Source organism: Anopheles arabiensis, chromosome 2 (assembly GCF_016920715.1).
Source record: "Anopheles arabiensis isolate DONGOLA chromosome 2, AaraD3, whole genome shotgun sequence".
NCBI lineage: Eukaryota > Metazoa > Arthropoda > Insecta > Diptera > Culicidae > Anopheles > Anopheles arabiensis.
The window spans coordinates 46,995,641-47,022,029 of NC_053517.1; the positions used below are offsets into that span (position 1 = coordinate 46,995,641).

The 26,389-nt window shown below is 46.8% G+C and overlaps 1 protein-coding gene across 9 annotated transcripts in view; it reads right to left on the minus strand.

Moving 5' to 3' along the window:
- Positions 1-22,909, minus strand: part of LOC120896982 — an 89,173-nt gene extending 66,264 nt beyond the window's left edge. The window contains exons 1-3 of one of the 9 annotated variants that reach the window (XM_040301542.1): positions 22,855-22,909; positions 17,385-17,590; positions 14,442-15,886 (exon numbers count right to left, since the gene is read on the minus strand). In XM_040301542.1, the coding sequence (XP_040157476.1) occupies positions 14,442-14,967 (526 nt within the window). In that variant the 5' untranslated portion in view covers positions 14,968-15,886; positions 17,385-17,590; positions 22,855-22,909. Of the gene's footprint in view, positions 1-14,441; positions 15,887-17,384; positions 18,821-22,219; positions 22,366-22,854 lie in introns of those variants that run through there. The other 8 variants (XM_040301537.1, XM_040301539.1, XM_040301540.1 and 5 more) reach the window with 8 other exon arrangements.
- Between the last annotated feature and the right edge of the window lie 3,480 nt (positions 22,910-26,389).

Genomic DNA, 26,389 nt, shown 5'->3' on the forward strand with positions numbered 1-26,389 from the left:
GATTGCGATTAACATGAAATGCATAAAAGGTTTATGCTGTGCACAATTTTATATCTAAATCTAAATCTCAAATATGACTTGAACTTTGAAGTGATTATCTGAACAGCATCTTGCAGAAGATTTCAGGTTATCTGATACAATTACAGGCAAATTTGATGGATTGTCTGTAACATTGGTGAACACAAATATGTCAAAGTGCCTTTTAAAAATTACTCATATTGAAAACTTCAAATAAAAAGGAACTATTCCACACAAGGCACGCAATATTTACGTTCTTCCTTAGCAAGTTTTGCATTTGATGTTTATATTGTGCAAATATTTTAAGTTTACATCTCATTTAAAAAAATACAATCGATCATTACAGAAGACTTTTTGCAAACAAATAGTAACGCGCCCTTATTAATAATTAAGATCAAGCAAAACATTGCAAGACAAGCGAACACCAACAGTAAACACTACGCAGCTGCTGCAGAGCATTCCGACGAGCATTGTTCCTATTTGTTTTAGGCTCATTAAAAGTAAGTAAACCTTACACGATCAGGAATCGGGATAAGATCGTGGCGTGCTAATACCTTGTCTCGCTGCACTGTGAGATCAATACAAAAGACGGCGGCGGCGGCGGCGGCGACGAAAGTTTCTATTGATTTTGCCATCGCTAATTTAAAGTAAACTCGTCAGACGACACCATCGCTGTGTCTGGAGCCGTTAATGAGCCGTGTTACAGTGACACACGAAACAACAGCACCATCACCGCCACTGCAGCAGCGTCCATGCATCATAAAGTTCTGTGGAGTGTTTGTTTTCTTGCTCTTCTTCCTTGACTCGCATCACCAAAGTTCAAGGGGCGTTGAAAAACGACTTGACCAACCTTGGCGTTAATATGCGCTGCACGCACTCGATACCACCGAATTCTATCGACTGCAACCGAACTCACGCAGTGTTAAGGCAACATTCCTCTTGCATACCTTACGATCGATGTGTGTGTGTGTATTTATGTGGGGAGGAAAACGATCTCCTTCAACATAGGGCCGTAATGCGCAACACACGATAAAAAACGGGCAAATTATGCCCGGTGCCAGTCTGCGCTCATCATGATTCTGTTGCGCTTCCGATCACAAGCCCTTCCTTGTCCCTTGACCCTTCCTGTTTGCGGTCCTTGACACACACACACTCCATGTGAGAAGGGTTCGAACAGTTTGGGGCATTTAAAACCCAATTGTGAACATAGCACACAGTACTGCAAACTTTCGCACAATGCCTCGCAGCCGTTTTGCCTGAGAAACTTTTTACTGTGAAACCATCGCCACCATCACCTTGTGAACATAATGAGCTGTGGAGGATGGCAAAATACCATCCATTGAGGATGAATGTGCATTTTTATATCCAACTAAATTATATACCGTTGATCCATGTGATCATGTGCAATGTGTTTGTATTCAAATATAATTCCACATCCTCGCTTTTCTGTTCATCCTCCAACTGTTTCACAATTTTAATAATGGAAACGCTTCAATAAACCGTTTAACGACAGCAACCACACATACAAAAAATACTTAACTTTGATGTGTTCAATCCTTCATTGCCCTTTCTCTAGGCAAGCTCGAGCCGTAATTTGAGCCGAATCTATTTCTAGCACAACAGTCCTGTGCCCACTCAAAAGAGTAAAGCGAGCCCCATGCTCCATCGCCAACCAGCTCTCCATTTACTTAAGATGGCTTCCGATGATGCATCGGTAAGCCAACTGAACTTGACCCGCACCGGCATCGGTCCTATCCGTCGTCCAACAAGGGCGATAGAGTCGCGATTCTGCCCTGCTTCCGTGCCCCGACTGCGACATGGCCCACCGTGCTCTAGTTCTATGAAGCTGCCGTTGCCTTGGCTGCATAGAAACCGATTTACTCAAAACCATCTCCGCTTGCTCAAAATTCATGCTCCCCGTCCGACGCTACACCATGCTCTGCACACATTCACGTTCTGCTGCGCGCAGGGGAAAAGACGCCACAAATGAGGCATTTTACATCCACCGCCATGCGCGCCTTTCTCTTGAACGCTGTGTGTGTTTTTTTTATTCTGTTTCGCGAGCGACTGAGCGACTGAAATGTTTACCCAAACCTCTGGCCGATCCTCAAACTGCTGCTTACAAGAAATAAAATACTCCGCACAACATTGATCATGCATCACGATTGGTAAATACAACAATCGCCCCGAGAGGTTACCTTCCAGTGGTTGCCGCGCTTGCATCCCGCAGCCTTCGAGCCGGTCTGTGTGACGGTGGTGGCGATGCCGGCGGCAGAGGTGGCGCACATCGAGAAACCCGCGCTCCCTGCATGTATGCAACAGGAACTGCCGGGCAGCTCTCGCCGGCGCAAGAAATGAATCAATGCGCAAAAAATGGAAAGAAACAGGTTTATTAGCTTTACCGTTTTTGAGGTTCTCCTCCCTTCTGGTCTGGCACAATAGCCACAGCGTTTTGCTGCCCGTTCGGTCGCAACACACTGTTAACGTCTGTGTGTATGTGTGTGCGATTTTTTGTGCATCTTGCAATTTCTTCTGTCAGCTAACCTAGACGGTTTGTGCTCTGCTTCGGGTTCGAGCAAACAGAAGCTGGTAGGAAAACGTTCCGAGCCCTACGAAAGACACCGTCAGTTCCGTTCCAATGCTTCTGGCTGAGATCTAAAGCGTTCAGCTGGAATTATGGGCCTCCCAGTTTAAGGGAGGCCTTTGGTATTTTTTTCGTAGATGCTCCGATACACAGGGAGGAGAACGTGACACTGGTCGTTTTTTGACGCAATGTTTGTTGGTGGCACTGGAGTAAAAGCTTTGCAAAAGGTTAATGACATTAACGATGAGGTTTTATCGATGGATTGGAAGTTAAATTTGGCCGAGGTTATGGTCTGAAGACATGAGCGTGGCCTTTCAATCATTGGTCTGTTGCCTGTTCCTCTACATGCCAGGTGAGAGTTAACGACTTTGACTAAGATATTTAGGGTGTAGTAGTGGTTTTGAAGACCATATCAATACATCGACCTTAGCTAGAGACCAATATGACTTAACCTGGAGGTCGAATATCTTATGGAACTAACGCTAGAATTTAATCTTTGCTTAAATGAAGTTTTGAAACTGTCCAATTTGATGCCAATGTTCTGTTCGTTTCTGTGATGAAACTGAATGACTCTCTATGACTTCCTTATTCCAGGAACGATGCAGAAACGTGCACACGGGAGGACAGTCAGAATAGGTATCGGACTTTTTCTAGCCTTGCAGGACTCGGCCCAAAACAGCCTTAAGGACAAGATAATGTAGAATGGTCATTGAGGATAACTCAATGCTACATCTTTCGAATATATGTGCTATATCAAAATGCCAACTCATTTTAAACTCTCTGCTTTCTGCATAAAACCGACACACCGCACGAAAAACGCTGAGGTTACCGACATAACTTTGGAATGATTCCAATAATTTCTCGCAACATACACCCTGGATCACGCACGCAACACGTGAACACACATTTCCCATCTTTGCAGTCCTGCGCTCGGTTCGGTTTGAAAAGTGATCCGTTTTTACCTCGGCTTATTTTCTTCCCCGATAATCTAACCAAACGTTAAACCGAATTATACTGATTATTGGCCGTGGGCATGTTGTGGCTCAGGCGACGGCGACGCAGCGGACGTACGGAACGCACGGACGCACTTGTAAAACACGCGATCGTCAGCGACGACACCCGGGGACGCGCGTGTGTGTCACGGAAACCTCGATTGCAGAGCCACGGGATGATTGATTGCCCATGCTTAATGCATCTTGTTCGCTGCAGCAAGCATCCTTCCACATTCCCGTCGACATAATTGGCCGGCCGATTATGAGCTCAGACGCGGGCGCTGTCCACTCCTTCGACGACCATTTAAGTGCACTTTGCGCGAAGCAGAAGATCCGTCCACCACGTGTCTGCAGCTGATCATACCGGAACGGCTACATTTTGCAGTGCAGAAATTGCAGTTAATAGCTAAAAACCCGAACACATACACACAAACCGGAGCGCATTACAAACAAACAAAATGGAAACTAATTTTAAACATGTACTTTTAGCGCCACTTTTGACGTTTCGCAATGCAACGGCAGCCACGTCAATGTCAGATGCAGCTGTACGAAGATATTGCTCGCTTTCCAGAATTTCGCGAGACGTCCCATTTATCAACTGTCTCATCACAGGTGATGCAATTATGTTTAATTCATTATCCCTTATCATCAAGATGCTTGTGATTGTTTCTTCAACCAAGTTACAAAAATACTCTTCGCGCCTGCTTCGGTCAGCTTATCGGCGCCCTCGCATTACGGACAACGCCAATGGTGAAATCGCTCATGTCGGTAAATAATCCCTTCCAGTGTGACCAAGCCGTTCAGCCCGCTTAAGATGCCTGTCTCGATCGACAATCGTAACATTGAACGTGACCTTAATCCCGTCGCACGGTATCCGCACGTCGTTGTTTATTTTATAAATCGTAAGCACCACTGCTTGCGCTCCCAACCATTCTCAGACAAGCTCGTCTCTCCGTTTGGTTTCGGTGGTACATTTTCAGGGTCCTGATGCCCCAAACCAGAATTTAAAAATATATACACATACACACACACATACACAAGACCTATCGCGGGACAGCCTCACTTGATGAGGGTATGCCGTGACGTTCGAGAAATACGCGCACGAACTCTCGAGTGCGTACCCGCCGAAAGCCCTATCTGCCGGCCCAACAGCACACTTCATTTGGACACACAAACGAAATGAATCAAAAAAGAATCAAAAAGTAACTAAATCAACCGCAGGCTGAACACGGCCATCTCAACATTGTTGACCGATTCCGCAAACGATTCCGCTTCAGTGGCGTAACAGCAGCATCCGTATCCCGTTCGACTTCCCATCCGGTTTCCTGCCCGGCCCAACACCCACCAACCCCCTCCTGCCTGACACTTCATATTGCCTCTGTTTCTCTAGCTCTTCTTCCATTGCCACCTTTTTCGATTTGAGGCAGCATTGACAGAACTACCCCAGGACGCACACACACTCTTTCTCTCTCTATCTCTCTAAAGTGAAGTAGTGCACAGTGTGGAGCCTCGAATCTTTTGCTGTTTTGTTTGTTGCACGCTGCACAGGAGGAGCCGGTTTCTGGCTGCTCCCGCGTCTCAAGGTTTTCTCGCCCAGCAGCCTTTCCCTGGAGAGGATCAGACGAAGGAAGAGAAGTGTCAAGAGTGTCGGAGAGCGAAACTAGTCCTCAAGGAGGACACGATGGAGTAGGGATCGGTCACCAACCTCTCCCCATATTCGCCCCATCGCCGACTGTCTGGCCCACGTCAAACGGGGCCCTAACCTACAATGAGCCTCCCGCCCTGCCAGGAACCAGAGCCGGGCGGCAGAAAACAGCAAGTCGAATAAAACATAAAACGCGAAATGAAATAGATCAGACAGCATACAATTATGCTCGATTTTCGACGCAGCCCGTGAGACGTGCTGCTCGCTTTCATACCGGAGAGCCGTCGTAACTCTGCCGACTGCAAAAAAGCGCGGCAAAATGTGTGGCAACATTGCGTCCCGTGCTCGCGGAGGACGATCGCTATGGCTTCTACGGCGAAGGCCCTCCTCCGATTCTCAACCTAGCGCAAAACCCATTTTGACAGAGCTGCTCGGGCAGAAGCTGCAACTACGACGACAACCGGCACTACGCTTCCTCACCCCCCGTTCACATCAACGCACTCAATTCTATCCCGTGAAGAGTGATGCCTTTGGGGCACTACTTACACGTCACTCCACGGCAATGCCAGGCCGCGAAGCCTTGTCTATCAAGCAAGACGGCGTGTGTATGCTGTACCGCTCTCAGCCTGTCTGCGCTGCCTGTTGAACATCCAACATAAAGCATGTGCGGTGGTAAGTAAAAGTAAAAAGGAATCTAAACCACTGCACCACAGGCTCAGCCGCGTGCCGGTGTGCTTCCTTGCACGATAAGACAGTTGTTATTGCTTCCTAAATGTCTACCCAGCCCCCCCCAAACCCGATCGAAGACAGTCGATGAAATGCAATAACGTTTGTCGAGATTTATGCTCCACTCACGGCGCACTTGCGAGCAGCGAGATGAATGCAGCCATTGAGAGGGTCTCGCGCGACGGTCAACGGTAGTGCGGCAAGGCGCACCCGTATTCTATTCTGCTGTCATGTCGGTGTGAAATGAATCGAATCACGTGGCAACCTAAACTTGTTTACGCACTCCTAGATATGGCGATTGCGCGATCAAGTACCGTTCTGCCCGCAGATGCCATGCTGTGTAGCCGATTATCGCAAAAGATTTATTAAATCAAGATACCTTTTACGAAAGAATAATCAAAACGAAGAAAAGAAATAAATCTTGCATGCTTATACTGCATTCATAATGGTAGCTTCAATGGTTCAAGAAGCTTTAAGCTAGTTTAACGACACAACGGAACAATTAAACGTTAGGATACACAGGATAAGCATAACAAGCAGGTTTAGCAGTCACAAAATGTGATTGATAATTCAAACGTAAATTATGACATCCGAAAATAGACTCTGTCCATAGCTTGGTTAAAGTACGTCTAGTCTGTTTTATAGAAACAGGAAACATTTACCTTGTTGCGGCATTGTGCCCTTGTGCAACATATTGAAAGCATTCGTATGTTGCGCAGAGTTGTCTAACTGAAATCTAATTAGCATGTAAAAGCTCCAGACCAAAGGCTCAAAGTGGGCAATGCTCAACTGTCCCTGGATGGCTGGTGCAAACCAATTCTGCGCCCAATGTCAAGTGCAATTGTGAAATTGTCCCATCATAACCGGTTCCTGTCGTCCCGCCTGTGTTTAATTGAAACATTATTATGAGTGTTATTGTTTCCGTTCAGGACGCGCGATGGACGGTGGACGAACCAGCGCCCAATCGGCAACTCGGTCCCCTGAGACAGCCTTTCAACCTTTACATACCCGTGTTTGTTTGTGTGTGCTAGACTTGATTCTCCCCGCAAAACCACCGCTATCTAGCACATAAACTTTGCCTACTAACTGCCTGCTCGATGGCGAAAGCTGCACGACGGTGTTGCAGCCTGCAAACGGACCAGCTGGTAGAATATTAGTACTCCTGCTCAGAGACCTCAGACCTCAGTGCAATGGATGGAATCAATTTAATTGTAAATTTGTAGTTAATTTATTTTATTTCACCTTAACGCACGTCCCACTCGGGCACGCTCTGCCGTGCAACCGGTACGGGTGGATCTTTTAAGTTCAATTTTCGCATGGCACTTGTTTCATGTTTTTATTCGTACGGTCAAAAGAATGTGAAATAATGCACCATCGCCACCAGTTGCACTTTTCCGAGCGATCTCGTTTTTGTGCGTCCGTGCTTTTTGAACTGTTGCTGTGGCAGTTTTTTCGGTCCGTTTTGTTTCGGCCACTCCTCTCACAACACTCCCGATGGGCAAAAGGAACCTCACGAAATGCACCGGCAGGAGACAGCTGCACCGTTAAAACGTAAATAAATACATTCCACCTCGCGCGGTTTGTGTGTGCAATTGGCCCCACATCCGACCACATCCGAGCGAAAATGGCAAAATACGGCGGACCGCGCGTGTGTTCGTCCAGTTCCCGGCGTCCAGGCAGGCAGCGGAAGAAATTTCATATTTCCGAAAGAAAAGAAGCACACAAAAAAGAACCACTTCTTCACACCATACCGTTGCAATCGCGCAAACCGTGTGTCCAGCACCGGGACGGCCAACCGAGAACCGACTGAACCGAACGGACACGACAGATACGCACGCGGAAGTGCCGCAGACAAATAACGCACACGCGTTGATTAAGTACGACGTGACGCGATGCTCATATTCGCCCCCAAGGGCTGCCACGGTGGCCCGGGTGGTCTCCGGCGACGAATATGAATGTATCAATCATCATCGCTGCCCCTATTCTCCCGTTGCCCGTCCCTCCCACCAGGGGCCATCCCATCTATTGCGGTTCGTTGGAGGTGTGTGACTTTAACATCTTTGCATTGTCGCATGGTGTGCTTTGTTTTTGCTGCACTCTCTGCATTGCACTTTTTTGCTGCATTCGAGCATGCAAGCTGACCACTGATGCACATGTGGCACAGGCAGCGGGGTGCATGGTGGGTGGGTGGGTTGCTTGGTTGGTTAAAATTGAAAGAACAAGAGCGAACAGAACAGCGCTCCCGGAGGATAATCGATCGCTTTAGCAATGGCGCGCGCGCACACACGTCACACGTAACGAACCGGAAAGCGCAACACACACACACACACACACACATCTGTCGTGCAAACTGCACATTTTATGCGCTTGTGAGAGAAAGAGAGGAAGAACAGTGCGCACGAGAGTGCACGGCGCACGGAAAAGGTTAGTACGACAGGGGTGCAAGTGCACCCAAGCTGCTCAAGAAGTGCGCACATTGCTCCGCGATTGGCATCGGCGGGGACAGCGGGGGCGGGCCGCAATACGGCTTAGCGTACCGACGGGCTGTGCGGAATTAGACGAAAATAGACATTTGGCCGCGCAACAGTGTTGCCGCTCTCGCGGCCGGCTCGTGGTGCTAAATTTAGGCGGGTGGCGGCGCAACTCGCGCATTATTTTCGGTTTCCACCCGTATGAGGGAATCGAAGTCGGCGGCCGAACGGCGAAATCAACCGAGAACAACGGGGCGAAAAGCGAGCAAAGTGTCCGCGGGGTGTGTGGACGATGCAAAAGTGCACAGCGCGGATTGCACATCTCTAATCGGTGGTCCCAACCCTGCTTCTCGTTAGCTGTCGAACGTGTGTGTGTGTGTGTGCTGGCTTCCCGATTGAAGCTGCCAAAATAAAGGCCGTGTGCGCGCGCCAGCTTGCGTGATGAGGAAGTGAACGCGCAGCAGCTTCTACGATAGACTATCTCAAGACTCACCCCTGTTCGGCAGGGTTTTGCGGTTCAGTTCTCAAAGGTAAAAGCCCATTAACAAGCCATTTGCTGTCCAAAGCCCCCCGCTCTTCGGCCGAACACACGCACAACAACCAAACAGCGCAAAACGCATCGCGGAATGGAAATTATCTCGTGTCACCAGATGTAATCTGCTGTCGCGCGCGCACCCGGAAAGAACCAGTTTGGTGTGCCGGTGTGTGTTCCCCGTTTTCCCACAGGCCTTTTCTGTCGGTGTGCTGGTTTTCCACATGCCAAGCCTTTGTTGCCGGTAAAGACAAATTTCTTTGATTTGCATACAATAATCAAATTATTCAAATACGCTTTTAATTGCACCGCGTGGCGCGGGGAAAGGATCGCACCCGGGCGCGCGCGCCTTAATGAACAGGATCTAAATTACGTTTTAATTTGTAAAGCAGCGCTGATTGCATAAGCACCTGGGGCGAGGGGATGGATTCGCGGAAAAACGTTCTCCGCACAGAGAGGAAAAGGATGCGCCATTGAGCAAGTTTTAGAAATTGCTAGCCGACCCCAAGGTACAAGACGAGAAGGGGTCACACACATTCATAGACACAATCAAACGTGTGACAGGGAAAGTGAAAACCTGTCGAGGACTCTGCTCCGGAAATGCAGACCCCGGTGACTTTGGCCAGGAAGAAGAATGGCGCACCGATCATGTGCGCAAGGAACTATTAATAATTTTCTAATTAGCTGAAATTCCACACGTCACACCGGCGACCCGTGTGCGCGGTCTGCTCCAAAACGCAAGCCTCCACCATCGCTATGCACTTTGGGCGCTGCCGCGATCGGTGTGCGGTGCGCGTAAAAGATGATCTTTGCCGTAGTGCAAGTGTGTGTGTGTGTGTTTGTGTGCATTTTTTGCGCTTTGTCCACATGGTATCCGTCATAGATGTCTCACTCATGACTCGCCCGCAGAAAGGCGCATTTGCAATCTATTGGTAGGGCCGCGTGCTCGCTAATGGGATGTACGAGCGAGTGCGCTCTCTGCAGCGCAGGAAAGGGAGCAGCAGTAAATGTGAAATATCTTTTAAAATATCACTCACTCACGGTCGAACACTGTAACCATTTTTCGCATGGGGCGAAAAACCATTCGACAGGAGGGGAAAAACTGAAATGCTTGCGTGCCTCTACCACTCGTCAGGCGAGGACGAAAGTGTTCATCAAAAGTCCCTGCTAGCCGCTGCTCTGTTTTACTTGAGGTGTCAATGTACGGCACAAAAGCATGACGACGGCGGCCTTACAAGAAGAAGCAGTAACCGCCAGGTTTGACCTTTGATTTGGGGTGTTTCGACGACGAGTTTTGGGCTCCTTCAGATGTGCGCCTTGCGGCAGTGATAGTCCTCATGCGCAGGAAGTTGTTGTTTAGTGCGGAAGTTTGGAGGGCAGAGCACGGCGGTTCCCTCAACCGGAAACAACACAACAATCGGATTAAACACGCTCTTTGTCTGTTTCTTTTTTTTTTGTAGCACCCTTGTCGCTAAGCCAACCCTCCGCTTTTCTCAAACAGCCAGTTTGCCGTCATTCTTTTCCCCTTCTTGATTAACCAAAAAAAAAAACGAAGATCGCAAGAGAAATAAAGGGTAACGACGCCTTGACAAAGCTACTCACTCTGACCACAATACCGCTCGGAGCGACTCGGCGCTCTCTAGCCGGCCATTCGTCTTCATCGCACCGTGAAATGAGCTTCTACGGACGCCAAAAAATCTGTCGTCAAGATCTGTGGCGCACACCACCACCACCAGCGAGATCTCTATCGGTGCTTCGGTAGTAAATGACTCAATCAACACCATCGCCGCTCGGAGCCGTCAGGAGCTGCGCGCGAGTGGCCGAAAAGCCATCGCCAAAAAGTAGAGACAAGAGGGCCCTTGTCCGACTGTGTCGAGGATTTATGTGCGCAGTAACCGGACCCATCAAACACGTAAGCACACACACACACACACACACACACACACACACACACACACACACACACACACACACACACACACACACATACCGCGTACCGAGGTGCATGCGCTCGATTTTGGAGCGAAGAGAAATGGGATCGAATCACCTTTTCCAGCGCGACCTGATGCTGGAAACACACAAAAAAATGTGTGCAAAAATTCAAACCGGTTACAGGGCGATCGTACGCGCGCAAAAACCTCTGCAACATTGGCCAGCATACACTCACACACACACAAACAGCAACATGGTACACATACCATACCTCCCGTCGTTTCGATGCAGTGACATTTGATAGTGCAGCCCTCCACCTTTCGACATGTGACCAGCGACCAGATACGGCGACGGTCAAAGTCGTTACCTGTTTGGGGGACCCCATCCGCCCAACCCCACCACACCTTATAAGTGCCAAAAACAAAATCAAAACAAAAGCAACGGCCGCCATGCCGTCAGGTCCGTCACCCCATCATAAACGCGCATTTAAGACATTACGGTACGGTTGTTTGCTGATGTGCTCCTTCGACGCCGCCTAATGAGCTGTAAGATACATAATGCTGCTTAATAAGTAGTTGAAGCAGACTACCGGATGATTCGGGCGATCTTTTCACGATCGCAACGAAAATTGCACTCATTGCGCCAGAGCGAGCTGGTGTGCAAAGCCGGCCAGCAAAGCCAGGGACATTCGATGGACCGACTGCGGCAGTCGAACAATGTGCAAGCGGGTCCGGGTCACACGCAGCTCCCTGCTTTGCCTGGAAAGAACTCCACCGCGAACTCCTCCTCCCATGATTGGTAGGCTATTCTGAGCGGGCGCATGATTAACGATGAACGTTGGCGGTCGCAATCAATCAAATACCTTCAAAAGCCTTACACAGCCAGCTAGCAAACGTTCTTCCTTCGCGAAACCTGTTCTAGCAAATGCACACCGCACCGCACTGTCCTGCTGGCGACACATTCTGCAACATTCCGCAAATTCGTACCTACGCCCAGCCACACACACACAGCCAGAAGCTGAAGCGAACGGGTTTGCTAGACCCCTGTGCGGGCGCGCGCGATTCGCGCCAAAGCTTCTAATGACAGTTTTAACATGCCGCACCGGGAATGTGTTTTAGAGGGGATGAAAACAATAATAACAAGCCAAAGATGAGCTTCCATAGGCGGGTTTGGTGCTGACCGGACCCGTGTTGGCATGTTGGTAGCTGGGGCCAAACGGCATTTCTTAGCGATGTTAAGACTCTAGATGTTTTATGTAGGCAATATCGTTAAAAATTTAAATTTACAAGGCATATTTAGTGTTGTGAGGTTTTCAATGATCACATTTACAACACAAAATGTAAGATCTTTCTCCGAGCCTTTTGAATCTTCTGGGAAAGTATTTTGCACATTTATAGACATATATTTCCCAATAGAATACTTCTTCAGCTCTCCTTTCAGCAAACCTTCAGTAATTGCTAATAATTTTACATTTCAAAAAACAGCTCAACACAAATCTAATGCAATCTCACAGCCCAAGAATGTAAATCAAATGTTCAACTTGCTCATTTCGTTCTGTTTCCTCTGAAAAATAATCAATAACAAAGCAAAAACGTCTCTTACGTGGTCATTCAGTAACCTACCCTACCCACACTCCTGCGTTCCCTCCGTGCGCTCAGTAAGGTCAACTAATCGTCCTCTCGTGCAGGAAGAAAACATTGCCCCGCCGCCAAAGCCCCACCGTTCGCAGGCGGCGAGGAAAAGCGTGGAATTGCGTGCAAACTTTTATTTAGCATATACGGGCAACGCTTAATCTTTGACTACACACATTCAACCGATAGTAGGGAGTGCTGACTGCAGCTTCCTTTGGCATGATGGCGGCGATAGAGGAAAGGAAGGAAAGGGAGAGTGGGTTGGGGGAAATAGAGAGAAGCCAGCCGGCAGGAAAAGATATAACAAGTAATAATTGCACAAGTGGCAAAGTTAAGAGCAATTTGGCGATAACCGTTCCAACAACGGCAGCCACCGCCACCCGGCACACGAGCTCGAAAAGTATTTTCTTTTTCCGAATACATACCAATCGTCCAAGGAAGCGACACGACATTTTTCCCCGGGTACCCTGTGTGCGTGTATATGAGGTGTGTTCCACGCAGTTGTACAAATAGGAGCAAATGAAAAGTTTGTCCCTTTGCGTTTTATCGCGCACAGGACCCCTGAAGAACGTCTGCCTTGCACACCAGACATTCCGTACCTAGAAAAACAAGATCCAACTACAGCCGGAACCTTATTGTTTACCAAAGTCCACTACAAAATATCGCTTTTACGTGTTTTTGCTATCACCGATCCGTTCAAACCGAACCGGGGCGAAGAAGCATACGCATACGCCAGTGACCGTTTGCCATTATTTGTAGTACCAGGGCACCGAAACACCTTCGTCGCCAAACCAATGCGTCCGACAGCATGGCGGTACATCATCGGCCCCATAACGAGGTGTGTCTGAATTCTGATCAATTTCGTCTCACTCCGGACCTGGGCGCACTTAAACGGTTCTGCATGCAGGCGAAAGGATACGCGTCTTGCTAAAGAATGTACCAATGGGGGATGATGCATAAGAAACAAGCATTGTCCAAGCGTGCAAACAAGTAAAACAAACGAACACAGTGCAAGACAAAGAGAGGGAAAAGAGGGAAAAAGAGAGAGAGGGACGGGCTCCATCGCCACCGTTCGAAAAGAAGTAGATAATTAAATAATATAATTATGGTAATACGATGCGAAAAAAGAATCGGACGAGCTGGAGCAAGCAGCAGTGGTGTGAGAGGGAGTACAAAAGAAGCAGAAAAAAGCAGAGCCCCCAACAACGAAACGAAGGGTGATGGGTGAAACACATACGAAGTGAGACGTAAACGCTAAACACAAGGTACACCAGGCCACCAGGGTAATCGTCGAGGTAACGTGTGGTGGAAGTACGCACAAAAAGAGTGTGTGGCGTCCATTCCAAGGCATTCGTAACCTCCTCTCTGGAGCCTAGCGCAGTGCTCCACCGAACTCCCGACACTGTCCTCGCGACGGGAACTACAATCTAACGAAGTGGCAGGTGAGCGAAAATGTTTGCAGAGATCCCGGAAGGTAGGCTTAGCGAGGCAACGTAGACCAAACAGCATTAAAACCGGTCCCCTCCCGGGATTGCACGGATTTCCGACCGTTGTCTGAGTGCAGCCGTTCCTCGTGCGTACCGTGCTGGGATGCTCCAATTTGAGGCAGTGCCTAAGCGCACCAATAAAATGTAGCACAGGCCCAATCCGTGGGAACTGGAGGATCTCTGGTGCGCAATCTGAGCATTAAAGATGCGCTCACTTTGGAGATGATCCACTTTGCGTGATGTTGGAGCAAATCATAGTCTTGCAAGTGTTTTCGGTGCATGATTCGAACCATTCGAAGAAACTCTATGCGAGCCTCAGTTTTTATCCCAATGGTAAATATGTATGAAAAAGTGTGTTAAATCCTCAACAGACTGGAGTAGTTGTAAAAAAAAGAAGAAATGAAGACGCATGATCGTACTTACCTCCCATATGCTGCGGCTCGGGCACGTGGTGCGGTACGCCCGGCGACCGTCGGTGTATCGTCAGTGGCACGCTGGAGGTCCCCGGTGCGGACGCCATCGATCCGGTGGAGGAGTCGCAATCGAACGATCTCGGCTGAGAATTATGAATCATATTATGCTTCAGGTCTTTCAGCTCTGATAGCTTTGGTATGTGAATGTTAGCTACCGGCTCGGGAGGTACCTCGCCCTCGTTCAGTGCCCGCTGCTCGTCCTGGGTCTGGGCGCGCCGCAGCGCCGTCTGCAGGGCCATCACGCGCTGCCGCTCGGCCGTCAGGCAGCACTTCTCGCACTGGCAGGCGCGATACTTGCAGTACCGCTTGTGGCCCTTCAGCCCGATCTTCAGCCCGTGGTTGCGGCAACGGGCGCAGTTCGGCGGCGTCCGCGGGTTCAGCGAGTTGTTGCACGAGCTGGCCGCACCGTTGCCGTCCGTGCGCGAATCGTACCCGGAGTCGGACATTGCTTCCGTCCAGCGGTCCTGTGACACCATTCAAGATGCACCACACGCCCGTGTGGTTCCGCGTATGCCTTCCAAACAAGCTCTACGTCTACGTCAACCCTGCGACACCCCTCCTCAACTTGCGCTTCTCCTGCTAGCCTTACTTTCTTCTCGTTCACAGCACCTCTCTGACTACGCCTTGCCTATATATCAATCAAACTGTTGCGTTCGAGAGCCAATTCCGACTCTTAATGCTGGGTTATCTATGCCGCCGAATGCACCTGGATGTATCGGTTGGCCTCTCGATATAGGAGGAAAAAACACGACACCGCTGCGATTACACGATTCGATCGCTTCGGCTTACGGTACGTTATGTTATTACTGTTTCGCGCGGCGTATTTCACGGTCCCAAGTAGCTTGTGTGTCTCTACCTCTCGACTAATGCTTTCCCTGCTGCACCCCACACAAGCGCAACAACAAACTGGCCAAACTCTCACACCCTACCGCCTCGTCAGCGAGCTTCCTTTTAGCACCTTCGAAGAGGACACACCGTTGTCATTCCCACCAAGCACCGACCACACAATGTACAGATTGGACGAACCGACAGTTGTGGACGTATTGTGACTCCGACTCTCAACATCTGGAAGCTTGGTCAAACGTTACACTTGCCGGCGCTACATCGAGCTCGCGCAAATCGTTGGCCGTGGTGCGTTGCGGCATTGTCCCTCCGGGTTTTTTTTAAAAGGTGGTACGAGCACGAGCAAAAGTAAGCTCCTCGCTACTGTGTTTCTTTACTATGTAATCGCAAAAAAGCAGATTTGTCGGGACATGGAGTTTATCTTAAAATATTTAAAGATTTCTGTGTTGTTTTTGCTGCGAAAATACAATGTGTTTTCCACTCGGGTACGATCGTTCTCGGGCTGTCGGTATTGGTTGGTCGAGGAAGCGATGGTGCTAGGGTTTGGTAGATCTGCAATCAAACGTACCGGAAGAACCATTTAGAATTTGTATAGCCTTTATTGTTGTCATACTAAACACAATTCATAAAGATGATGTAGGCGTTCCAACGTAATATTACTATACACATTACAATAAATCTAAACACCCAATGACCAGATGACAGTAAAATAATAAACATGATAATTAATATAAGTGCGAGCATTGAAGTCTGGCAATTCATCATAAAAAAATTTTTTTTTAATAGCAATATGGTCGTTCCTTGTAATAAAAAACCAATGAAATTTGATATGGACATAGCTGTTTTATAATTTAAGGTCACACTAGATCTTCGCTCACCATAAAACATTTTAAACAAGCCTTGCTATATGAAAGCTACTAAAATCACATCTTCACAAATATTTTATTTGTTTCGATCAAGTGTCATTAGAATTCGATCGAAGGGATCATATACATCATTTAATATAATTTAATACTATGACAAAAAAATGTGAAGAAAACAAAATACACAGGCCATGTTTCTTGCATTTTTTATGGTGTTAAAATTCAGAATTACATAATTTTGTATTGTTCGCAAAAGTTTATATGTATCTAACAAATGTTAAAAAGCATATTTTTGTTGATATATCTTTGAAATATATATAACTGCAATGACAAAGAACCGCAATTGCTTGTTGCTGCAGCCAATCACCTGCACAGGGGTATTTTTTAAGATCTCATATTTTAATTGAAGTAATTGACTATTTTGGCTGATTATGATCTTGTCCATTTAACATCTTATTTAAGACATGATATACATTATTTTCATTTCCTGTAATATTTCAATACATTGGAATATTTAAAATTAGCATTTTTTCACTTCTGCTATGATGACCAAAGCATAGCACCATTGAAAATAATGAAAATTGTGTTATTGAATATTTCAGTTTATGTATGCTGGATAAAGCTTATTTGACATTCCAAAAGCATTGAAACCAAATTAACAGAATGGTTATGGAAAACAAAACGGCAAAAAGACATTCCCATAAAATTTATAACACATTTATATATTTAGACAATAATAAAATTATCAATACATTTAACTAGTGTAGCAGCAACACACAAAATGCATAAAATTCAATCATTGTGGAATATTTTTTTCCTTGAAAACAATCTAATCAAATTCTATTGCAATCAATGAAAGCAATGTGTATTACAATCCTAGACAAACGTTGGAGTTAGTCAACGTCTTGTAAAAAATTGTATCTTGATAGTCAACGTTACGAAAAGCAAAAAAAAAAAAGGTACAAAATTTCATGCCTGGAAAAAATAAATATTTTAGTTTTCGTCATTTCAGTTATCTGCTGCACATTTAGTTTATTGTTTTATAAAATTTGTTGCAACATTTTACATTAAAAAAAACTAGCAATCAGTAAATGACTAATGATTTCCCTGGAAAATATACAAATTTTACAGCGACACGGCCTGACTGTCCTTAGGAGGATTACAAAAAAGTTTGCGTATCTACTTACCAAATATATATTTTTGAAGCACTCCTTTTCATAAATTTCTTAAATCTGCTATCTTTACATTAATTGGACAACCATCACTGCACAATCACATAAAACACACACGATCACACTAATTTTGTTACTGAATGAGCGGGTATCTCATATCTTCTTGCTCGCCAGGCAAGTACTACACGCACACGCACAATCTTAATCTCATTCCCAGCACACTGTTAACGACAACAAAAATACACCATCACAATCACTGATAATTTTTTTTCTTCACAATTGATTTTCCAGTTTCAACAAACCCCTTCAACACACACACGAGATAGATAAAAATTGCATTCCGTCCACGCGGGTTTCACTGCAACGGGCGCAGGGCCAGAGGATTGTGACTCGCTCCAATCCGCACATCACACATCACAACGCAACGCGGAGTGTTTATTTTCTACCCATTTAATTCTACACTTTTCGCGCCTCTATATGCGGTCAGTCGAATATCTGTGCCGTGTCTTCACCGCCCTTCACTTATCGCAATTTCCCCAAGCGGTGGTGAATATTTACTTTTCTATCGGCCGCATGCGTGTATGTGTGTTTGTTGGGGATGCAGGCGTTTTTTCACGCTTTTTGACTTGGAACTGTGTCGCGTACCGCCTGCGAGTTGTGCGTTTGGAGGCTGCCGCCGAAAGCGTTATCAGCTGGCGTAAACTACACGTGTGCGCGTTGGCCGCACTCTTCCTCACACTATCAAAACTGGCAGTTTTTTTTTTTGCAGTCCGATACTGACTGGGCCGCTGCTACCGATTGGGCGGCTGTATTTTGTCAAGCGCCGTCAACGAGTTTTATTGGGAGCTGATTTAACCACACGCGCACGGCAATCTCTATTTACGCACGGCCGTTCAGGATTATTGGGCGGCCCCTTTCTCAGCCAAGCCGTCACCGCTAAGGCTATCTTCTCACACACGGCACAGCTCACCGATCCGAACGTAAAGTTTCCGGGTTTTAGCAGAGAAATCCTGTCCAACACACTAAAGTTCTCGTTCGCTTCAACTAGCGCGTTTACAAACGTTTTCTTTTCCGTTGCGTTCGCCGTGGCTGTTTGCTTCTCCGACACGCGCGTTACTGACACTGGGACATTGGACGCAATTTCCTTAGTAGGCGATCGTCGACATAGCAACGATGTACACTTTTACCGGCGGCCCACTGCACTGCCGCACGTACCACACGCACTGCCCGAACGGATGCTCGAATGTCGACTGCACGCTTCTGCTGCGCTTCACACACAGAGAAAGAGCGAGCGCGGTTTGGGTGCCTTTCGAAGTCGACGGCGGACAGCACAGGAGTGTTGTATGTGTTCCCGACGCTCGTCCGTGGCCAGCTACGGTCGTCTCGGTTGTAGCGCGCGATGCGATGCGATGGGAACGATGCTGCGGAACAAACTGCAGTTCGCCAAGTGCATCGCCGACACGCAATGCAACAGAGTTGAGGCGAAGTCAATCGTCCGTCTCGCTCGCGCGCCACCGTTCGCCGTCCGTCTCGCTCGCGCGCCCGTACACACATACACTCGCAACGCGTCGCGTCGGCCCCATACCCGCAACGGGGAACGCTGTCCGCGCGGGTCGGCTGCCGCTCGTCTCCGTCGTAGGGCGGGCAGGGTGAGCAGTGGCGGCTGTTTGCTAACGCTGCGATGGTATGTGTGAACGAACTGCTGCCCTTTTGATCGAGCTTTGGCAAACATTTTCGCACAAACCCAATGTGCCCCCCTCATTGCATTGGCAGCGAACCCTGCATCTTCTCGGCTGCTTTTACACACACTCTCTCACACACACACACACAAGCATGCGCGCACTGTACGCGATGGAGACGACCGAGCACGTGTATGCATGTACGATCGTGCTCCCCACTAACGCACACACACACTGACACATTTTGCACCCCCAATTTGTCGTCTCTTTCCCACTCTCGCTTACTCGCACTCACACCAGGACACGTATTGTACACACACACTGTTGCACTTAGCACGGATAGAGTGTGTACTTTTCTCTTTTCTTTTTGCAAAGGGCAGTCAATGTGGGATGGGGTCGCCCCGATGGTGATACGAGGCGTTTACAATCATTCAGACAAGGGTTGAACTATCAATGTGTGTGTCCGGGGGCGTGTGTGTGTGTGTTATGTGCCTCGGTGAACATTAGTAGAAATAAACGGTGAGACAAGTGGACCGCTCAAGGATCAAATTTCGCACGATTCGAAGGATCTCAGGAAGGAATGGAAAAATGGTGTTAAAACTGGTGTTAGTACAATAGAATACAATACAATAAACGGATCCTGAGCGAAGTGTTAACCTATATTTAACAAGCAATGAAATGAAATGTACGAACATGATAGGAAGTTATGTAAAGGAATAAAACAGAGTGTAATTGCGTACTTTGTACAATCGAAATGATTTTAAATTTTTCGGTTTGCGAGTACCGTACATAGATTTTAATGCCACATTTTTACCCTTTTGTATAGTCCAGAATTGAACTGCTATGCAACAAGTTAACGGCTGTTACAAACTGTTGCCACATATTCAAATAATGAATGAGCAAAACATAATTCTTCAAAATAAGATAAAAAAATCTCTCCAAAGAATATTTGCAGGAAAATAATAAATAATGCTATTATGTTAAATCAATTTATAATCAATAGTTATAATAGTTTGTATAAATATACAAAAGAGTAAGACTGTAAACAACAAAGTCAAAGCGAGCGAAATGACGATGAAAGAGGTTAACATGCTCGTAACAAAAAATAATTTCATTTTCGATTCTTTCCTTCGAACAATCATTGATTAAATCATTCGTTACAATCACTACACCGACAAATGTACAACTAGAAGAGATGCCAAACAGCCCTAGCAACAGTGAGAAATGCAATAAATTAAGCTGATGGAAATGACAGTCTGCTAGTGTTTTTTATCAGCTCTGATCGTCACACTACTCGTTCGATAAATAATCGACACTATCCAACATAATTGCATCTTTCTCTCCAGACTGATAACTTCATCGTAGGTATAACGAACATGATTTTTGCACACCACTCTGCAGTGCAATCGGCGCTGAGCTGCTCGAACCTTATCACTGCGACACACAGATAACATGAAGCGCAACAACACCAACAAAAAAACGCACGTGTCTCACGTTTGATAAATGTACCGACCGTCCGGCAACCCCCGCCCACACACGATCGCTCGCACACACCGATATTCACCAGCCCGCAGAACCCCACGCAATGCCACGCAAAATGCAACAATATTTGGCGGCAAGCCTCTGCCTCCCACACACACACACACTCTCCCCTCTCTCTCTCTCTCTGTTTCTCTCACACACAGATACACAATGCGCTCCACCGAGCGGCGCTCCGTGCGCGCAAAACCCTTTGGGGTGGAACTTTCCGAAAAACATATGTTTTGTTGTTTTGATTTTCGTACACCGACGGCGCCACCACAACAACACCGAACAGCGCCCTAACAAGCCGTCAAAACGAAAACGCGAAAACGAACCGACACTGCCCAGCGAGCCGCCGCCGCCGCCGCCTGCTAGCAAACACTTCGTCGCGTTATGCTTTTTTTATGCTCACACATAGACGCACACACACACCAGTGACAAACACGCATACAAACACGCTGGGCGCAAAAGATGAAGGCAAAAAAGACGGCCAAACGCAAACGCTACCATGACAACACGCGGCTCTCCGAACCGAAGGCAGCGAAAAACGGGGAAATGGTAGCATTAGAGCAGTTGGATGGGCTGTAGGCGAAGTTTGCGGAAGGGGGAGGGGCGGGGGGGTGATTGAGGTGGGTTGGAGCAATGGGGGGGAGAAAGAAATACCAGTGCGTGTGAGAGAGAGAGGATGGATGTGCATCGACGCAAAAAGGGGTAACGATGCAAAAAGGGAGGAAGGGGGGAGGGAGAGGGCGTGCGAAGGGAGAGGCACAGTGCGGTGCTGTCGGTGGGAAGCAAAACAGGTAATGAAAACGGAGCAACATTGTTGCATTAATTATAAGGAGCGGGTTCGTTGTGTGCGTGAAGGTGGCGCGCGACGCATACACACCATCGAAGAGCCGTCTGCGCCCCATGGAGCTGATTCGCCCGAGTGGATGTGTGTGTGTGAGAGAGAGAGAGTGTGAGAGAAGTTGATCGTAGGAGAGGAGGGGAAAGGTGTGTGCGGTTTCGATGCACACTTTTTATTATTGAACGACCGAAGCGAAAACGTCTTGGATGCACACACCGCGCGCTGCAGCGGATGCAACGACGCCAATGGAGCACTCCCCCTTCCTCCCCCTTCCTACTCTCATCCACCCCCCCCCCTCGCTACGACAGTCTCATTACCATTACACCGCTCTTCCCCTTCACACGTGTGTGTCCTCGGCATTTGACGGCTCGAGTGGCTCGACCCGTCTCGACTCCACAAAAAAGGGAACAGAACGAACGGCAGGTGTGTGTGTGTGTGTGTTTGTGTGTATTGGGAAGTGCAAAACCGGCAGTACATTCAAATACAATTGCATCGTTGAATAATCAAATTCGCACTGTAAAATTGAATGTTTTTTTTTGCGCACATTACGTTCGTATTCTTTCACTGCCCTTTACCACTCACGACGACACATCTCTGTGTGTGTGTGTGTCGATTGTTTGTTGTTGTTGTTGTAGCTGTTTTGTTTTGTTCCCGGCACTTCTTGGCACAGTCCGATTTCGCGCACTTTGTCAACTTTGGTATACGCACTTGTAGAACCTTTGCTTAAAACACCCGCACAACGCTTTTGTTTTCACTGCACCTTTGCACACATTGTGCATTCTTGAGGACCTTTTTTGCGCTACCTTTACCGTCGTCTCACCGTTAAAGCACAAGATCCGTGCTGCTGTTGTGCGCTTCGTTACACCCGCCCCAGTAGTAAACGGCAACTGCCAACGAGCGATGGTCAAATGTTGCCTCCTCGATTAAAGACCAGATTGCGATTGCGAAGCGGCGAGTACGCGGAACTGCACTGATAAATGTGCATTTACGCAAACACACTCACACACACACACACATACATTTCGCACAAACACACGCGCACGGCCCTTTTCAGCTCGCACACATCGATGAGCACGCTGCCCCACCGGAGCGGACGGTTCGGTAGGCTGGGGCAGTAGGGCTGGGAAAGGAAAGTTGTTGTAGGTCAGCACACACATCGCAACGGTCTGGTCCGGCGGAGTGTGCAACAAGTTTTTGATTTTTCCACCCTTCCCTGCCCACCCCTCTAACGCTCTATCCCCACAACCACACACACACACACAGGCGCGTTAGATTCTCACCCTGCCCAATACGGGAGAGTAGAGAATTTTTCAGCACGGCCGGTCAGACACAAAATCTCGGCTCGGCTAATCTTGGCATCCCTCGCGCATGGGTCGGAGCGAAGATAAGACGGCGTTTTGTTTTTTTTGTTTTTGTGTGCGAAACACGACGAACGTACCCTAACGCGAACGTTCGGAGAGGAGCGAAGCGCACGAGACACTGGTGCGGGGACGTCTTTACCGTACTAAGGGTTCGGTTTTGTTTAAAAAAAAAGACTGCGCCACAACACAACGTCCCTGCAATACATTCACAACATTGTTACTGAGACTGTGCTGTAGCTAGAGACTGTCGTACGGCTTGAGTTTCTTTTTCAAACACGTGCATGTTGTACAGTGCGCGATTGGGTGGTTATTTGCTCGGGATGCATGTTTGAGTGTTGTGCTTCCGGGAGCAGCCAGAAAGCGGTTTTCCAAAGGCCAAGAAAGGTTGTTTCCCAACGCAGCACAATATGGGCGATAGAGTGTTCGTCGCACGGTTCCATATGCTAGAGCGCAGCCTTACGCGCTCGCTTGTTGTGTATGCGTGAGGCAAGGGTCCCAAGTAACAATATGCGCGTCAAACCGATGGCATTAGGAAGCGATCTGTACGCTTTCGTTAGGATGGTTGGTTGTTATTTGCAAAAAAAAAACATTATTTAAAGCTGTTTTTATTTAATTTATTCAAAAGGAAGAGGTGTGAATATAAACCAAAAAGAAATTGAATATAATTTTAAAACTAAATTAAAATTATTGCAATACGAATTAATAACAAGAAAAATACTCCTACAAACAAGCTCTACTCACGTTTCATTCTTATTCTTATTATTATTATTATTATTATTATTATTATTATTATTATTATTATTATTATTATTATTATTATTATTATTATTATTTTTATTATTATTATTATTATTATTATTATTATTATTATTATTATTATTATTATTATTTTTATTATTATTATTATTATTATTATTATTATTATTATTATTATTATTATTATTATTATTTATTATTATTGTTATTATTATTTATTATTATTATTATTATTATTATTATTATTATTATTATTATTATTATTATTATTATTATTATTAATATTATTATTTATAACGGTCAAGGTCTGTCTGCACTAGAAGTGTTCCAAATGAACCAGAACCGTACGGATCAGTTCACGTGAAAAAAATAAATAAACCGGATCACAAGAGATGAACGCTAAGGTTCTTTTAATGCATCAACATACAAAAAATCATGAAAATGAGTGCAAACATTAAAGATCATTTTGAAATAACGAACAGAAAAACGTTTCAACACTCGCCAATTTAGAACAAAAAAAAACAAGAAATTGTCGATTTTAAACTGTTTGTGTGAATCGCTTTCTACGGTCAAATGATATATTGTCAATATTGGTACAGACATTTTTGGCATTTTATATTTTATCACTAATTCAAATTTAATCGGCCGTAGCTCTACTTATCTCAGTTAACTATAACAAAACTTCTAAATTTGACGAAAAATAAAAGATTTCCAATAATTTTATTAGAAACATTGCAAAAACTGATTGAAATTATAACGATATTTTGATTCACATTCCGGACAGTTTCGACTTTGGACGAAATTTCGACAATTATCTTGACTTTTACACACATACACTACATCTTTTTTTGCTTACTTGCTTATCCGGCGCTACAACCGCTTTGCGGTCTTGGCCTGCCTCCGAAGTGGAGTGTCCGAAACCGCTCACGGTCTCGCGCCTTCGTCTGCCAGTCCGTTATCCCGGCCTTAATGGCGGACGCCTCCACGCCATCTTGCCACCTCAATTTGGACCTACCACGCCTCCTCTGTCCTTGTGGACGGCCTAAAAAGACTTTACGGGCTGGGTCGTCCGTTTCCATGCGTATAACATGGCCAGCCCACCGGAGCCTGGCGAGCTTTACAGGGTTTCCCACGATTTATTGGTCAGTTCCCATGATTTATTGGTGCGTTCCCACGATTTTTTGGTCGTATCCTATAGATTTTTGGTTCGTTCCCATATTTTATTGGTATTTTCCAATTGGATATCAATACAATTGGACCAAAAAATTCTGGGAAACGACCAAAAAATCGTGGGAACGCACCAAAAAAATATGGGAACCCACCAAAAATTGATGGGAACCAACCAATAAATCGTGGGAAACCCTGTATACGCTGTACGACAGTGAGGTCGCCGTACATCTCGTATAGCTCGTCATTATAGCGGCTCCTCCATTGTCCTTCCACGCATACGGGGCCAAGTATCCTTCTGATCATCTTCCTCTCGAACGCGGCTAAGAGGGCTTCGTCAGATTTGGACAGTGTCCATGTCTCAGAGGCGTATGTGAGTATTGGTACTATATAGGTACTATATAGTCCCAGCTTCGTCCGTCGCGACAGGTTCTTTGAGGTGAACTGCTTTTTCAGGCTGTAGTATGACCGGTTGGCAGCCAGCATCCTTGCGTGCAACTCAGCTTCCATGCTATTGTCGTTGCTGACCTTTGATCCCAGATAGGTGAATTGTGGGACGACTTCAAAAGTGCGTTCACCTATCTGTACATCACGCCTACGTAGATTCTGATTATTTATTGGTAGGTCCGCTGATGTTGCCACCATCAGTTTGGTCTTTGCCTCGTTTATCTGCAATTCGAGGTTCTCTGCCGCCTGCTCGATCCCTTGGTAGGCTTCTGCTACATAGGAGAGCCGCAGACCAACGATGTCTATATCATCAGCGTATGCCAGGATCTGGGAACCAGGATTGACTTATAGAAGATGGTTCCCGTAGTCCCCACCCTCGAGTCGCGGATGGCCCTCTCTAGCGCCAAGTTGAATAGGAGACAGGCAAGCCCGTCACCCTGGCGCAGACCCTTGGTGGTAGCAAAAGGTCCTGAGAGTTTTCCATCCACTCCCACCTGGCATGTGACGTTGGTCATAGTCATTCTAACTAGCCTTATCAGTTTGGCCGGGATTCCAAAAGAGCTCATAGCGTCATACAGTTTTACCCTGGCTATGCTATCATATGCGGCTTTGAAGTCAATGAGGAGATGGTATGTGTCGTGTCTGTATTCAGGCATCTTCTCCAAGATCTGCCGCATGGCGAAGATCTGATCAGTGGTAGATTTTCCGTTTCGGAATCCTCTTTGATAGTTTCCTACTATCTCTTCGACGTGCGGGACAAGGCGATCCTGAAGGATCAGGGAGAATATTTTATAGGCAGTATTCAACACCGTAATACCCCTGTAGTTGTTGCAGTCCAACCTGTCTCCCTTCTTGTATATGGGGTAGATGATGCCGAGATTCCAATCACAAGGCATCGATTCGCTATCCCACACCTCAGTAACAATTTGATGAATCTCGTTTTCTAGTCGTGCACCTCCATTCTTGACCAGTTCGGCTGCAATTCCGTCGGTTCCGGGTGCCTTGTTATTTTTCAGCCGACGGATAGCCTTTCGTGTTTCTTCTATGCTAGGTGGCAGTAGCATGACATTATCTGCTAGTGGCACTTCTAGCTGTTCGCTAAATTGGTCATTGAGTAATTCATCAAAGTACTGAGCCCACCGCGAGAGGACCTCTGGCTGGTTACTGACCAGATCTCCATCCTTGTTGCGACAGCAGGTTACCTTAGGTACAACGTTGTTTCGGTGACCTGCTATCGCTTGG